The sequence below is a fragment of the Polypterus senegalus genome, chromosome 10 (genome assembly GCF_016835505.1).
Source record: "Polypterus senegalus isolate Bchr_013 chromosome 10, ASM1683550v1, whole genome shotgun sequence".
Taxonomy (NCBI): Eukaryota; Metazoa; Chordata; class Cladistia; order Polypteriformes; family Polypteridae; genus Polypterus; species Polypterus senegalus.
In genome coordinates, this window is record NC_053163.1 from 29,446,328 (window position 1) to 29,463,960 (window position 17,633).

At 39.6% G+C, this 17,633-nt stretch overlaps 3 protein-coding genes across 3 annotated transcripts; all 3 read right to left on the reverse strand.

Annotated features, from left to right (window-relative positions):
- Positions 1–1,850: 1,850 nt before the first annotated feature.
- LOC120537003 (heat shock protein beta-11-like) lies at positions 1,851–2,926 on the reverse strand. Its single transcript, XM_039765592.1, has one exon. The coding sequence runs from the start codon at positions 2,528–2,530 to the stop codon at positions 1,967–1,969; it is 564 nt and encodes a 187-aa protein (XP_039621526.1). The 5' UTR covers positions 2,531–2,926; the 3' UTR covers positions 1,851–1,966.
- A 3,134-nt stretch (positions 2,927–6,060) lies between these two features.
- LOC120537001 (heat shock protein beta-11-like) lies at positions 6,061–6,951 on the reverse strand. The gene has a single exon (XM_039765590.1). The coding sequence runs from the start codon at positions 6,870–6,872 to the stop codon at positions 6,279–6,281; it is 594 nt and encodes a 197-aa protein (XP_039621524.1). The 5' UTR covers positions 6,873–6,951; the 3' UTR covers positions 6,061–6,278.
- A 6,105-nt stretch (positions 6,952–13,056) lies between these two features.
- Positions 13,057–14,213, reverse strand: LOC120536999 (heat shock protein beta-11-like). The gene has a single exon (XM_039765589.1). The coding sequence runs from the start codon at positions 14,054–14,056 to the stop codon at positions 13,454–13,456; it is 603 nt and encodes a 200-aa protein (XP_039621523.1). The 5' UTR covers positions 14,057–14,213; the 3' UTR covers positions 13,057–13,453.
- Positions 14,214–17,633: the final 3,420 nt, after the last annotated feature.

A 17,633-nucleotide genomic window follows, 5' to 3' on the forward strand; every position in this document is an offset into this window, starting at 1 on the left:
CAGATATCTAATGATTAGAGAGTTCCTTCACTTTTATTATTTAGCCTCAAAATTCTTACAATGTTGAAGAGGAAGGAGCACCACTGGGGTTCTAAACATTATAAACTGCACACTATCTGTTTTCACTCTCACCAAAGTTTAAGTATATTTTTCACTTAACAATGAAATATATTTAGTCAGTGCTGCGTGACATTACACCTGCTACCTGGTTACTCCAGAATTCCAAGTATGATTATGGCACTAAAATGCATTTCCCCAAAAATTATGAAAATTAACATTTGAAGAGCCACTTTGTGATGCTTTCAATGTGTTTTTGGACACTCTTTGTAAGCAGCCTGTTTAATAACGAACATAAAGAACCCTTAGTTATCCCTGCACCTGAACTCTCTGACAAAAATGTATCCCAAGTCCCTACCTACATTTTGTCCAGGTGCTCCAGTTTCCTTACAAAGTCGAAAAAAATCCAAGTTAGATGAGACACCATTGTTAAAATTGCTGCTATTCTATATTTGTGGGTCTATGTATATAGTATGTGTGTGTGTGATTATTTGTGTGTTCCCCCTGTGATAGATTCATGTCCTGTCTAGGTTTTGTCCCTGTTCTGTTTGCAGTTATTTCAGGTTATAGGCACCAGCTTCCTTAAAACTTTGTCCTGCATAAGAGGTTTAAGAAACTGGATGGATGGATGGATGGATGGATGGATGGATGGATGGATGGATGGATGGATGGATGGATGGATGGAAATGATAAAGTAAAGACAATAAGCCCGCCCATCAAAAACTTTTATTTTTAGTTTAATTTGAACACATAAGTCACCACTTGGACAGCCCACTATCACCACAGGGATGTGTAGGAACACTTGTTTCAGGCCTTGTTAAAGGTGTTGTGGCAGTCATGGGTTTAGATTGCAAAAGAGCACAACCCTTGTACATGTCCAGATGATCTTGATGATAAATCACCTTCCTGCATGGAGTTGGTGACTGGACTCATAAACATCCACCCAACACATTCCAACAGTGGTCATGAGGCCAAACAAAGACTGTTAACATTTTGGAGAGAGTCTCTTCTCTTTAGTCACTCATAAACCAAACATGATCACTTCCATAAAAGGAGGGCTCTGAATTCGAAAATCATAGTGGCATCGCTTTAGAAAACAAACATAAAATATGTTTTTACTGAATAAAGAAAGGTGCACATTGAAAACAGCATGCAAAGCCCGAAACAAACAGAAAATGTCTTCCTAAATTGGCATACCCCCAAAGATTGCACCCTAGCTTGTCCCCTATTTCACCTCCATCACTAGCAAAATTACAACTTGATTTAAATATATAAAAGAAAAATAAATATGCAAGGTGTGTACACTAAATGTTATATCAATAGGACTCTGCTGAATCTTTTTACTATAAATTACTGAGGTTTGCTCTGTAGACTCAGAACAGTATATTCTCACTCAGGGTCATCTGCAGCCGCCTAGTAAATCAAATATTGGCAAACATGTAGTGAACTGTGGATTTCCTTTACTGCCAACTGTTCAGAATTTTGAATTTTTTGATCACGTCACAAACAAATGAGTTTCGAAAGCACAGAAAAGAAAACAAAAATATGAATTACTTCACTTATTTTTCATCTAACGTTTGAACTCGATAAAAAGCAGCATACAAAAAAGTTAAAAAGGATATTTAATTTATTGAAAGAACCATGTAAACTATACACTTTCAACAAAATCATTTCAATATGTTCTTTGCAAAAATAATATATTTAAAAAATAAACAAAAACTTTTTAAAGGTTAATAACTCTGAATAAATGCATAATGCATATCCATCAGCATTTGAAATAAATTGAATTATTGACCAAACCTTCTGCATCATTTTAAGAGTCAAATGGAAAAGCTGAGGAAAGGCTCCTCAATTCACATGTTCATTCATTCTTCTACCATTCCGCATTCATTTTGCTCCTCTCCACTCTTCACGAATCCCAAGGTTTCTCTTTTAATGGGCACCACTCTCTCGGGCACACTGGGCAGTGCCATCCTTGTTGCTTCGATACGCAGCTGTCCGTTGCTTCGATGCGCAGCTGTCCGTTGTTTAGCGAGCAGCTCAGCTCCTCGGGGTTCACGTCTTCTGGCAGCTCGAGCTCTCGTCTGAACTCCTGGTACCTGTAGCTGTAGGATCCCCCCTCACTTTCCTCTTTCTTTTCCTTCTTTCCGCTCAGCATTACCTTTCTTCCCACTTGTTTGACTGTCAGCTCCTCGGGAGTGAAGCCTTCCACCTCGAGAGTAGCAGAAAATTTCTGCCCATCCTTCTCCAGTTTGCAAAAAGGTGCTCGACGTCCATCCCATCTGGGAACTTTGTCCGCATCAACGATCTCATTCCGTAAAACGTGCTGGACCTGATTCATCAGATCTACGCTTCTCCTCATGTTGTCCATCTGAGTACAGATGATCTGCGACTGAGGCCACAGCGCACTGACTGGAACTCTAATAGTCAAGGGCGAGCTGAATGAAGGCTGAAAGAGGGAAGAGGACCACATGTCGAATCGGCAGTGCTGATATCTTCTTTACGGTTGCTGGAGGATCACAGCGTCTCCTGTTGTCCGTCTACCTAGGATTTGCTCCTGGGCATTTATATATAGTCGCAGTCGCCGCTTTCCTGTCTGTTCTTGTACTTTCCACGTGCTGCTAGCGGTGTCTGTGTGACGTCAGAATGGGAGCGCCACTTTACTTAAAAACTACCTGCCCTTCGCTTCACGAGCGCTGGAAAGACAAGAGCTAAGCAAGGACCTGCGAGCTGTTCTTTCAGAAAATCGGTGAAATACTTTGGTAAAAATCACATCAACGGTCTGTCAACGTGTACACTGTGAAATTAACAAATCGGAGTGGTAGAACACCAGACGTCAAATCTTATAACCAGCAGCATACAAACGTTGATAACATATGTCTGGGCTTAACATGTCATGCTAAAGTGAAAGACGCCAAGGAGCCTCTGTTAATATTCCGCGTGAATTACTGTAGGACCAAATTACAGTAAATCTCAAATTAAATGTCGTACTTTGCTTTCAAAAGCTTTTGTGTGTGTTTTTGTGTGTGTGTGCGTGCGTATCTGTGTGTGTGTGTTTCATAATGTAGTCACCAGAAAGACATGTACATTTAACAACACGGAGGCCTAGTGCGCATGGCGGGCTAAACGATGAAATAATATTTTCTTCCGTTTCTACAGTGTGAAATCTTTTCATTTCCCTGTCTTATGTTTGTGTAAACTGTAATTCAGTAAAATCGTTTTACGGGCAAAATAAAATCCCTGGAAATTGTGCACATTTAGGAAAATAGGTCCACTTTCGATTACTCACCAGTTTGTCTTGTTGTCCCTCCTGCAAAGACAGGGTCACTCCAAGCTCATTCCCAATAATACTTAGCAAGTAGCGGATTAACGAATAGGCTAACCTTGGCTACAGCATGTGAACTCTAACTTACTATATAGGGTCCCAAGTGTAATAAAAGAGAAGAGCAAAATGCAACTTAATTAATGAGTTACAATCCTTGCTGTGCCTTACTTTACCCATACAGGCACTGTCCTGGGCTGTAGGACTAACAGGACACACTTGCCACACACTCCTTTCCGTGTACATTGCAACAGAGCCACAAGCTGTTAAGAGAGAAAGAGTGGCATTCAAATTCTGTCCAAAAAAGTGATCCTACGATCTCTCAACCATCCCATATGAGACCAGCACAGTTTTTCATAGCACAATATCACCATTACTGCACTCGGTCTATGGTATCCACACCCAGACAACAGGTTAAGCACCCCCTGATGGCCTGTGTCACCAACAAATCTTCCAAAGGAAACCGATTTCCATCCAAATACTTGCCGGGCCAAACATACTTAGCTTCAGGTGGATAACACGTTCTAAAATGCAGGTTGTATAACTACTGGCATAGAACCTTTCTAAACATATGGATATTTATATCCTCTTTTCACCTCCCTTTCAGTCAAGAGGTCACCCATTCACAATCTCACACACACTCCCTGCCTCAGCCATCATGCAATTTATGTACTGCAACTAAATTTAGCTTGCTAGTTACACTAACGAACTTCATAAAGAGAGAGTTTGATATAATTAAATGGAACTGAATTAATCTTTGAAAATAAAGGATGGATTACATTTAATATGTAATTTAAAACAATTAAAAGATGAAGTTTTGATATCATTTGTCAAAATTAATAGGCTAAATAGGACCAGACAAAGTTGATTCCCTAAAAAGACATCCATGTGTATAGTTAAGAAATCACTTGAATATAGATGTGTATGTAACATGCTCCATTAACAGCTCTGGATATGTGACAATAGACTTGTAAAATAACTATAGTTTATGGATTTTAAGAGGACTTACTGCATGCAATCACATAGGCCACGTTCAGGTTTTCTTGATTTGTCAGTATAGGCATCCTAATGTACATTAGAAATTTTAGTTTTCTCCGCAGATTAGAGAGCTTTTATTAACCCAAACAACCAACTGCATATACAAATAAAGTTTTGCAGACTAAAATGGCTCATTGTCAGGAAATGGATTTACAAGAAAGAAATACAACCAAGAACAATTAAGAGAGATGATTGCACTGGACATAGTCCTACCACCTAATAAGGTCTCCCATTTTAGAGAAACCATGCACTACAGAGACTCCAAGGACCCCAAAGTGTCTGGGTGAAGCAAGACTGAGGAACAAAGCTGTGGTGGGTCAGTTGCAATGGTAAGTTCAGGATTGGGCAACTTTGCAATGCCTCAGCACAACAAAGTTTATGGCAAGGAGTGGTGACTGCTTGTCCAGGGAGAGGTGAGAGCAGCAACAGACAAGGAAAGAACCAGCAGAATTGCAGGCATGATGCAGCAGGGAGCTTGGATGAGATCGGAAAGTGCAATTGATGGAAGAATCACTTGGACGGCCATCTGACATGTAGAACCCCAGTGCATTAAATTCCTAATCCAAGCTGTAAATTACATCAAACCAAGCCTTGCAAACCTACAGCTGTGGGACAAGACTGATATCCCTTTCTGTCCACACTGTTCTGGCAAAAGGACACTCAAACACATCTTGAGCAGCTGTCCTAGGCCCTGCAGAGGGTCGCTACTGGTGGTGCGATGACCAGGTGCTGAAGGCAACTGCTGAGAGTGTCTCCTCAGCGATACTGATAAGCAGGCTACACTGTCCCCCTAAGGAAGAATATAAAATTCAGCAAGGGAGGAGAGCACTTGAAACCACATACTAAAGCTACAGTAGGTCTATTTTCCACAGCACAGGACTGGTGGATGATATTAGACCTGAGCAAGAAACTTTGGTTTCTGGCATGTATCACGGCACCATCATTGTGACCAGATGTTGTTATTCTGTCAGAGGCCTCAAACCAGCTTGCCCTGATAGGACTGACCAATATTTGCACATTTGTTTAAAATCAACCATACAGGACGACAGTGCTTTCCCTTTAACATTATGTTACTCTGAAACATTGAGAGAGGGCCAAATGATGACCACAGAATTTACCGTTGACTCTCCATTCGTTAGCCACCTCTCACTAGGTGTTCACATATTCTCCCACATGTGACAAATGAAACCCATGTATGCTTGAATGTTGGTTTTCTTGCTGAAATCCTCATAGTTGAGAAGCCCCTTATGCTCTTCAAGTTACCATTAGGTTACATCTAAAATTATAAACTCAGCACACATTGTACAATATAAATTAGATTGGATGGCTTCACTTCCCATTCTTCTGTCTTATTACTAAAAAAACACATTAAGCATATCTCATATGCGGTTCACAAGTTGCACTTTGGCACTGACTTTTATGGATTAATAATTATGAAACTTTACAAACGACGAACTGATGAACTTCAGAAATGTATAGAAAACAATCTGTTTTTAAAGACTAACAAGAGAATAGAGGAAACAATTATTATGAGAAATTCAACCACAAAAGAAGTAAATCAACTTTTTATTATTGCAGTCACCTTTCCAAGCTATCTACATAACGTCTTTCTTTTTTTTTAAGTAAACTTTTTTCATTATTTCCCCCTTATAGCCCATACCATTTACCAAAGACAAGAGGCAAAACTTTTAATAGGAAACTGTCTCAAGAAAAAAAAAAATAGAATTTAAATGCAAGGCTCACTGTATATATATCCAGCATTTTAAACAAACACAATGGCAGACAACTTTCTGCATCATTTCATGAAATGTCCCCTGGAAAAACTCGTCCATTCAAAGATTCATTAATTTCTCTGAATTGCTCACTCTTTCTTCTCCTCCTCTCCATTTTTAAGGCGCCCCGAGACGTCACTTTTAATGGGCACCACTCTCTCGGGCACACTGGGCAGTGCCATCCTTGGTGCATCGATGTGCAGCCGTCCGTTGTTTAGCGAGCAGCTCAGCTCCTCGGGGTTCACGTCTTCTGGTAGCTCGAGCTCTCGTCTGAACTCCTGGTACCTGTAGCTGTAGGATCCCTCCTCGCTTTCCTCTTTCTTTTCTTTCTTTCCGCTCAACAGTATTTTCCTTCCCACCTGTTTAACTGTCAGCTCCTCGGGAGTGAAGTCTTCAACCTCCAAAGTAGCAGAAAAGTGCTGTCCGTCCTTCTCCACCTTGCACGAAGGTGCTCTTCGTGCAGCCGATCTGGGAGCTGTCTCTGCATCAAGGGTCTCTCTCCGTAAGACATGCTGGAGCTGATTCATCAGGTCAGCGCTTCTCCTCATGTTGTCCATCTGCCTCGCCATTTCATTCTCCATTTGAACACAAATGAGCTGCGACTGAGGCCACAGCGCACTGACGGGAACTCTCAATGCCATCGGTGTGCTAAACGAAGGCTGGAAGAGAGAAGACGACCACATGTCGAATCAGCAGTGCTTCGATCTTCACTTGAATAGTAGAAGGAGAGCTGCGTCTCGTCCTGGTAATTTGTTTAGGTGAGCGCTTTTGCACTTTTATACCCTCAGTCTCCTGTTTCTCGAGTATTCCTGTCATTTCTACGCCCTTCTACAGCCTCCTGTGTGACGTCACAAATGGGGTACGTCCCACTTCAACTTCAGGCTGCCGTCTTTTATGGCTGTAACGGATCGTAATGCCTATGAAAAAGCATTGCAACGAGGAATAAAAAAACATCACTTTATTTGTTAATAGTTCCATTTACAAATTTAACGTAGACATCATAAACAATAACATTGTGTAGTAGGTTAGTCTGTGCATACTTGAAAAAATCATAACTGTAAAAGCAACGCTCCAGTGAAAAAAAAACACAAAATACTATTTCATATTTTATCTAAATAGTTATAGAAATTAACATATTAAAACATCTGTAAACTATCGTGTCCGACGTTTTAATTCGATCTGTATCACATCAGCCAATTAAAAATACACCTAGATTTCACCATGACTTTCTCAACAAATCCATGCCAGGAGATGTCATCCTCATTCTGGATGTTGAAATCACTGGCAATGCTATTGATAGTTTGAATATTGAGTGGTATGACCTGTAGCCTACTATCACATTAACTGCTATACCAGTAGAGACCACTGGTAAAACTATACCCCATCTCTTTTGACTTAGCTCAGCAGTGTATTGTACTGGTATGCTGTACCTGAACCTCCTGGCCCCTCTAAAAAGTAACACCTGAAGCTTTTCTTCTCATCTCCTGTAGATGTCATGATCTCGTCAAAGTGGTGCTCTGCTGGCAATTCATCATTTTTATGATCTATTAGCACATCAAAATAGTGTGCAGGATTGTCATATCCCTCTATAGCTGTTTGTGTCATTAGATGCAAGTCACCATAATGATTACCATGTGCATTGAAGAACCTGTGCATTTCAAGCACTTCTAGACTCTGAAAGTGGTTGCATCATTGCGTCTGACGCTCTTGCTGCCATACATAATCATCACTCAGGTACTGACTATTTTTATCAAACAGTACAACTGTCTTTCGTGGTACAGCAAACAGACATACAGTATACTGTATATGCCAACAACAGTCAAAGCTGAGGGGGGTATGTTAAATACAATTACGTCTTCCTTAGACATATTCCACTCCTGATCATCATTGATCCAGCCTCTTGCCCTTGCTGACTCTTTGAATGACAAATAAAAAATGACATTAACTGTCTTCAGAGCGTGCAATGTACCTTCCCTTTGATAAACATGACAAATTCTCCTAAAACAATATAGCCCATAACCTGATGGTGGATGTAAATGCCAATGTGCTGTTAACTGATCGAATATTCCACATGAAATGATTGGAATGGAGATGTGTCCCTGACATAAACTGCTGGAACAGGTCTGAGACCTTTACAGATCGCAATACTACCTGGTCTTCATGACAGCAACCTGTTATTGTAGCCTCTCCCGGAAATTCATAGCTCTGCAATATAAACATTTGTTACTATTCAAATCAAAGTGTTACTGCTGCACATCATCGGTATGGTCATGTAATGCTAAAAGGCAGGTTTGCGCCATTCTGTTTACCACCTGTCTCTACCTCTGAATATCAGCAGCTAACCGTGCAGTTCTTTGCTGGTGATTTTGTGACTGTCTTGTCATGCTTGAACGTGCAGCACTAGTCCTGTGCCTCTACTCAGTATCTTTGCAAGGTTCACGCTGTCTTACACTATGTGTATCTGCAGCATTCCTCCTGTGCCTCTACTTTGTATCCTCTGGTGTATAAACCTATCTTTCCCAGCATATTTATTGTCTTTCCTATTGGTGTATAGCCTGCTTGTGAGACTCTGCCTTTTCACTTTTTGACAACTGGCAGTAGACAGGCCTCTACTACCCACTATGAATACAGCAGTTGTATAATTGTGAACACTTCCCATCTTTGAGGGTAAATGGGGTAGCGCATCATTAGTATTTAGCAACACACTCTAATTTATTTAATTTGTTGTTGTTGAAGTTATCATTGTAGTTGTCAGAATCAGGAACTGAACTTTGCACTGTTAAACTATCATGTCTTCTTCTCTACCACTGAGAAACCAAAGTAAAACTGGTCAATCAGATCAAAGCAAAACTGACAGAGCAACCAAAGTTAAACTGAACAAACAGATTGTTCAGTGAGACAAGACCCAGATACACTCACAACAAAACTGTATTATATTGTAGATGACAAGCAATCAACATTTGATTTCTATTAACTCTTATTTCATTACATCATTATGGGACGGTTTAGCCTATCAAGGCAGTAATGAATTCAAGTGATATTAATTTTACATAATATTGATATTAAACATTCATTTATGTTGAAATAAAGCCAGCAAAGTTCAATGATTTACACTGAGGCAATGACCTAATGGATCTTTGCGCTTACAGTATATAACTATTAAACAAAATTATACACTGCTTCATTAAACTGACCTTACTCCATATAAACATGTGTTAGGTTTACGAGTTCTCGTATTAAAACCTGTTGCACTTGTGTATTGCTCATATTAGGATGTTGAAAGGACTTGGGACACCAGTTTAAGCCACTAGTTTAGCTCTTGAGAATGATTTCATTATGGGTTTTAGGCTGAGTGGATCATTGTGCCTCAGGGGTTCTCAGGGCTGTGTTGGCTAATCATGTGGGCTTCTGAGTTTGTTATCCATAGGAAACCAGTTTTATGGAAGTTACCAGAAAAATTACTAACCAGAAAGGGTCTTCTGTATAAAATCAGACCCCATTTGATCCTTGTATTTCTTGAAGAAGAATCCTGTTCATATACTTAACATTAAGTTGATTTTATTCAATGTGGGTATTGGACTGTAATAAGACAAGAAATAGTATTATATCCAACATGTATTATTACTCTGGAACACATTATCAGTTTCCAGTACCATTATGAAAAAGTGAAATATAAACCTGAAGGATTTATGGGAATACTGGGTTCATTTTTAGTCTATGAATTATAAAAAGGATAAATGGGAACCTTACGATTTGCATTTCTGCTGTTTACAGATAATGTCCTGATGCTGTGTCTGACTGTGCTCTCTGGTGTGCACTTCAGAGGGTTGCAATAAATTATGATTTGGATGGCATGAGAATCATCTCTTCCAAATAGATAGATAGATAGATAGATAGATAGATAGATAGATAGATAGATAGATAGATAGATAGATAGATAGATAGATAGATAGATAGATAGATAGATAGATAGATAGATAGATAGATAGATAGATAGATAGATAGATAGATACTTTATTAATCCCAAGGGGAAATTCACAAATATGAGGTTGTACTACTTTCAATGCAAATGTCACCAATTACCTTCAGATAAAAGGTGAGCAATTGCCCCATTTGGAATAGTACACTTACCTGGGGGTAATGTGATTGTGAAATTGACCAGTAAAACAGAGTAGCAGAAACAGCTTTTGGGACTTTGTACCATTTCATGGTGTTGAGGTGGTAACTAAATCCTCAGACAAATCCAGTCAATCTGTATCCCTATCCACACCTATGACCACGAGCTCTGGGTGTTGATTAAAAACTGAGATCACAACTTCAGCTGGACAAAATAGAAGCAGCCGGCTCATGCGCACATAGCTGTGCCGGCCGTTGAGACGCAACTGCGCTTCTCTCCTAAAACTATAAGTAAGCACTTGTTCTTTTTTTCCTTTCCCTGAGCTACTGCCCAGAAAATTGCAGATACGGGATCCCTTCCATAAGTGGCAAGCGAATATTAAAGCACCTCACACTTTCTCTTACTCTTCTAGAGTTATACAATACAATTTATTTTTGTTTAGCTCAAAATCACACAAGAAGTGCCTCAATGGGCTTTAACAGGCATTGCCTCTTGACAGCCATGCAGCCTCAACTCTCTAAGAAGACAAGGTAAAACTCCCAAAAAAAGTCTTTGTTGAGAAAAAATGGAAAAAACCTTGGGAAAGTCATTTAAAAAATAGACCCCTTTCCAGGTAGGTTGGGTGTGTAGTGGGTGTCAATAAGAAGGGGGTCAAAACAATACAATACACAGAACAGAACACAAGTAATCCTCAATAAAGTATAAAAATAAATATATTACAAGTACGGAGAAGAATTTAACAATAGATGATATTCCTTAATATGATTTGAGGTCGTGGGAGACACACGCAAGAGTGGAAAACAGAAAACCCCATCCTGGCCGGTCAAAGGCAAAGCCGTCTTTTCACTCTACACGAGACCCACAGCAACGCTCCCCAGAAGCGCTCATATAATCAGCTAAGCTGTCCCTCTGCACTTTGTAAATGGACAAAAAGACAAGATTTTACTCCTCATACTTTTTGTCCATTTTTTCCAACAAATGCCTCTCTAATAACCCTATAGAGGACACAAAACTATTTTTTTTTCTATTGCTGGTAATACAAGTGAGGCACATTACCACAACCATGACTCCACTTAGCTATAGCGATTCCTGTTTGTTTATTGATTTTTAAAGTTTGTCCTGTTTAACTTCTATGCGAATGGAGCCACAGGGAACAGCTGGTAAATGTTAATTCAAATAAAGTGGACTGGAATAAAATATTATTTACATAACTATACCAAAAATTTACTTAAGTTCTCGTGCTGTGGTAGTACCTTGTTAATAATATAACAATATAACATATTCAAGTGTAAATATAGTAAATAACTCTTTAAATAAAATTCTACCAACATATTTTAAAGCCAAATTTCATCTGTGCTCTGTTATTTTTTAAAACTCTGAAGTACAATAGCTGATGTGAGACACAATTAAAATTTTCTTATTAGGGTAAATTCTACAATTTTGAGATTTCTAATACAGAAAGTTTGAAAACCAAACTAAATCACATGAATACTACTTTTACAGCTTTTTTCTATTTTCATTTAGTAATTGAGGCTAAAAAGAAAATGTATATGGCAGCAGTGAAATAATGTTATGAGTAAAGGAAATGGTTTACATTCATTCCTAAAAATAATAATTTGAAATCATTTAATAAAAAATGACATTTTTGGTATCATTCTTCAAAATAAACATGCCAGATTGAACATGGTTGGTTGCCTAAAAAATTGTAAGCTTCAAAAGCACTTTAATGTAGATCTGTATATAACATGATTGAATAACTGTGTATAGATCAAAACAGATTTATGAAATACTTTTGAGTTCTTGATTTCAAACTGACTTCTGTTACATGAACACACATATACTTCAGGTTTCAGGTTATTATTGTGCTAGGCAGACAACAATGCTTAGCATGATGAAATGTTTTTTTTTTTTTACCAAGTAATGGTTTTACAAGTAAAAACATAACCCATTAAAAAACAATTTAGAGTGATAGTGTCACTGGACGAGGAACTGCACACCTAATGAGATGCAGATTCCTGCTTGTAATCTGATCTTGTGATCTACAGGTCTTCAGGACTTTGAATATTCTCCCCATCTCTAGATCAGAGACTTGCAGGTTATGTTAAATTGAAATTCCCAATTAGTCTCCATGTTGATGTGTGTATGAGCTGGGCTTTCCAAAAACTACTGCCGTGTCTAAAGGGTTTTAATTTATGTGTTACATTATGTTTAAAAAATACATTGACGTCTGAAACTAATCAATGGCCTTTTGTATATACTGTATGCATAATTACTACTTTTAAACTTCAAACAATTTGAAAAATTCTTTACACACAATAAATATGTTGATAGACACTAGCGCATTACACATCAACATTACTTTCCTATGAAGCACAGAGTGAGGGTCAAACGTTGACGACAGAAACGACTGTTGACTCGCCATTCATTAGCAGCCTCTCGCATGGTGTTCAAACACACATGGAGAGACAAATGAAAGCCCTGTCTGGTTGAGTATTGGTCTTATTCCTGAATTCCTCAGAGGTAAGAACTTTCTTCTGCTGTTCATGTTAACACTGGGTTCTAATATTAAATTATACATTAGACTCACATTAGATAATATTCTGTAAATTAGATTGCATTTCTCATTCCACTGTCTTTACCCTTAAAAAATAACAAATTAAGCACATCTGATGAATATCGTACACAAGATTCACCTTGACACTGACTTTTATTAATTAGTTTGAAACTTTACAGCCAATGAAGTGAGGAAATTAAGAAATGGATAACCGAAAACAATCTACTTTTAAAGATTAAGAGAATGGAGGACACATTTATACTGAAACATACAACCACAAGAAAAAAGTAAATTAACATTTTATTGCAATGCGCTTTTCAAACTATGTACATAACATCTATTTATTTTTTAACGTTCACTTTTGCTTTCATTTTCAAACCATCACATATCCCGTACCATTTACAACAGTCAGAGGAAGACCTTTTTGATAGAAAACAGCCTTAGGAAAAACAAATAAATGAAATTCAAAGTTCACTGCATAAGTACCCAGCATTTAAAACAAACACAATGACAGAAACCTTTCTGCATCATTTCATGAAATGTCCACTGGAAAAACTCGTCCATTCAAAGATTCAATAATTTCTCTGAATTGCTCACTCTTTCTTCTCCTCCTTCTCCTCCTCTCCATTCTTAAGGCGCCCCGAGACGTCACTTTTAATGGGCACCACTCTCTCGGGCACACTGGGCAGTGCCATCCTTGGTGCTTCGATGTGCAGCCGTCCGTTGTTTAGCGAGCAACTCAGCTCCTCGGGGTTCACGTCTTCTGGCAGCTCGAGCTCTCGTCTGAACTCCTGGTACCTGTAACTGTAGGATCCCTCCTGGTTTTCCTCTTTCTTTTCCTTCTTTCCGCTCAGCAGGACTTTCCTTCCCACCTGTTTAACTGTCAGCTCCACGGGAGTGAAGTCTTCCACCTCCAGAGTAGCAGAAAAGTGTTGTCCGTCCTTCTCCACCTTGCATGAAGGTGCTCTACGTGCAGCCGAGCTGGGAGCTGTCTCTGCATCAACGATCTCTCTCCGTAAGACATGCTGCAGCTGATTCATCAGGTCAGCGCTTCTCCTCATGTTGTCCATCTGCCTCGCCATTTCGTTCTCCATCTGAGTACAGATGCTCTGCGATTGAGGCCACAGCGCACTGACGGGAACTCTGATAGTCAAGGGCGAGCTGAATGAAGGCTGAAAGAGAGAAGAGGTCCACATGTCGAATCGGCTGTACTGATATCTTCTTTACAGTTATTGGAGGATCACAGCGTCTCGGATTGTAAGTCTACCTAGGATTTGCTCCTGGGCATTTATATATAGTCGCAGTCGCATCTTTCCTGACTGTTCTTGTACTTTCCACGCGCTGCTAGAGGGATCTGCGTGACGTCAGAGAATGGGCGGTCCACTTCACTTACAAACTGCCCGCCCTTCACTTTCCGAGCGCAGCAAAGACAAGAGCTAATGACGGACTTGCGAGCTGTTCTTTCAGTAAATTGATTAAATACTTTGGTAAAAACCACATCAACGGTCTGTCTACGTGTACACTGTGAAATTAACAAATCGGAGTGGAAGAACACCAGACGTCAAATCTTATAATCTGCAGCCTACAAACGTTGATAACATATGTCTGGGCTTAACATGTCATGCTAAAGCGAAAGACGCCAATACGCGTCTGTTAATATTCCGTGTTAAGAAGTATTGGAGCAATTACAGTAAATTTAAAATTCATTGTCGTTCGTTGCTTTCAAAAGTTTTTGTGTATGTGTGTGTGCGTGTGTGTTTGTGTGCGTGTCTGTGTGAATGTGTGTGTTTCAGAATGCAGCCACCAGAAAGACATGTAGATTTAACAACACTGAGGCCGAGGGCGCATGGCGGGCTAAACGATGAAATAATATTTTCTTGCGTTTCTACGGTGTGAAATCTTTTTCTTTCCCTGTCTTATGTTTGTATAGAGACTGTAATTCAGTAAAATCGTTTAACGGGCAAAATAAAAATCCTGGAAATTGTGCACATTTTGGAAGATAGGTCCACTTTCGATTGCTCACCGGTTTATCTTGTTGTCCCTCCTCCAAAGACAGGTTCACTCCGAGCTCATTCCCAGTAATACTTAGCAAGGAGCGGATTAACGAATAGGCTAACCTTGCGTATCTTATTTTACCTATAAAGGTACTGTACTGGCCTTTAGGACTAACAGGACACGCCAGCCACACACTCCTTGTAATAAAGGCTCCTGTGCCTGGTGCTTAGGCATGATCACGTGAAAACCGAGCCGTTTGCATGTGCGTTTGTGAGATGTACCTCGTGAAAGCCGGAACTACTGGAGCCACTAGAGAAAGTTTAAGTTTGTGCGTTGTTGACCACATGTGCTTATGTACATATTTAGAAGTTATGTGTTAAACGTTGAAGAGAAAACTGTTCTGAATTAGTAGTTAGGTTAATATTTTACGTTTCCACATTGAAACTGTAATTGCAAACACCTTACGTTGAAAGTGTGAAGCTATAGTGCCACCTATTGCACATTTGTGTATAGCATAGTCAGAAATCATTCAGTATGTACTAAATGTCTTATTTTGTGGTTTGCCTGCTAGAACCACACATACACCTACTCACCTACCTGTACAGTTATTCTACTTCATGTGAAATTTTGGCATCTCAACATTAAAGCGATGTTCCTGAAATGGTTGGATTAGTTCTTGTGTTCTAAACGACACACCACAGCGAATACAGCGTATTGCAAGTCTGCCTTCTCAAAATTTCTTGATCACACTCCTTCCCTTGTACATCGCATTGAAGCCACAAGCTGTGAAGACAGAAAGAGGGGCGTACACCTGTCTGCCCAATCACATAATCCTTCAATCTCTCGACTATCCCATACAAGACTTGCACAGATTATCACAGCACAATATTACCATCACTGCTCTGGGTCTATGGTATCCACACCCAGACAACAGGATAAGCACCTCCTGATGGCCTGTGTCACCAACACCTCTTCCAGAAGGAACCCATTTCCATCCAAATACTGTTTGAGCCAAACGTGCTTAGCTTCAGGTGGATAACACGTTATAAAACTACTGACATACAACCTTTCTAAACATATGGATATTCATATCCTCTTTTCAACTCCCTTTCAGTCAGGAGGTCACCCATTCACAATCTCACTCACACACTCTCCCTACCTCAGCCATCATGTCATTTATGTATCGCAGCTAAACTTAGCTTGCTAGTTACACTAACGAACTTGATAAAAAGGGAGCTGGATATAATTCAATGTAACTGAATTAATCTTTGAAAAAAGATGATGGTTTACTTTCAACACTGAATTTAAAACAATTTAATAAAACAATGAAGTTTTGATATCAATCTTCAAAATTAATAGACAAAATAGGACCAGACAAGGTTGATTCCCTAAAATGACATCCATGTGTATAGTTAAGAAATCACTTGAATATAGATGTGAACATAACATGCTGCATTAACAACTGTAAATACATGATTATAGACTTGTAAAATAACTACAGGTTCTGGATTTTAAGAGGACTCTTATTGCATGCAATCACATAGGCCAAGTTTAATTTTTCTTGATTTGTCAGTATAGGCATCCTAATGTACATTAAAGATTTCAGATTTCTCCTCAGATTAGAGAGCTTCTCTTAGCCCAAACAACCAACTACATAGGCAAATAAAGTTTTGCAGAATGAAATGGCTCTTTGTTAGCAAATGGATTGACAAGAAAGAAACACAACCCTTTACAGAACTTTTAAGAGTGATCGTTGCACAGGACAAAGTCCTGCCACCTAATAAGCTCTCCCGTTCTAGAGAAACAGTGCACTACAGAGACTCCTAGGACCCCAATATGTCTAGGACAGGCATCGAGATCTGGAACAGCAGGAAATGGAGAGCCACTATGGAGTTGTAGATGGCTGAAGCAAGACTGAGGAACAAGGATGTGGTGGGTCAGTTGCAACGGGAAAGTCAGAATTGGCCAACTTTGCAATTCCTCGGTACAACAAGGTTTATGGCAAGGAGTGGTGAATGCTTGTCCAGGGAGAGGTGAGAGTAGCAATGGATGAGGAAAGAACCAGCAGAATGGCAAGCATGATGCATCAGGGAGCTTGGATTAGATGGAAAAGTGCAACTGATGGAAGAATCACTTGGAAGGCAATCTGGCACGTAGAACCCCAGTGCATTACATTCCTAATCCAAGCTATAAATGACATCTTACCAAACCCTGCAAACCTACAGCTGTGGGGCAAGACTGATACTCCTTCCTGTCGAATGTGGAAAGGGACACTAAAACACATCTTGAGCAGACGTCATAAGGCCCTGCAGAGGGTCGCTACCAGTGATGTGATGACCAGGTGCTGAATGCAACGTACTGCTGACAGTGTCTCCTCAGCCATAATGATAAGCTGGATGCACTGTTCACCCCCAAACCCCCCTCCCCCGGGAAGAAAATATCATTCAGCAAGGCATATACCAATTAAACCAATTAATGGACTATTGTATATATGCATAATCACTGCTTTTGAACCTCATAACATTTGCCTAGTTGTTTACAACCAACCAGATATGGTGTCAGACACTAGTGCATTCACCTTGGGTGTTACTTTACTACGAAACAATGAGTGATGTTCAGATGATGACCACATAATCAAACTTTGACTCTCCATTCATCAGTAGCCTCTCACAAGGTGTTCACATATTCACACACATGGAAAGACAATTGAAACCCCTGTGTGGTTGAATATTAGTTTTCTTCCTGAAGTCCTCAAACATGAGAGCCCTTTTCTGCTGT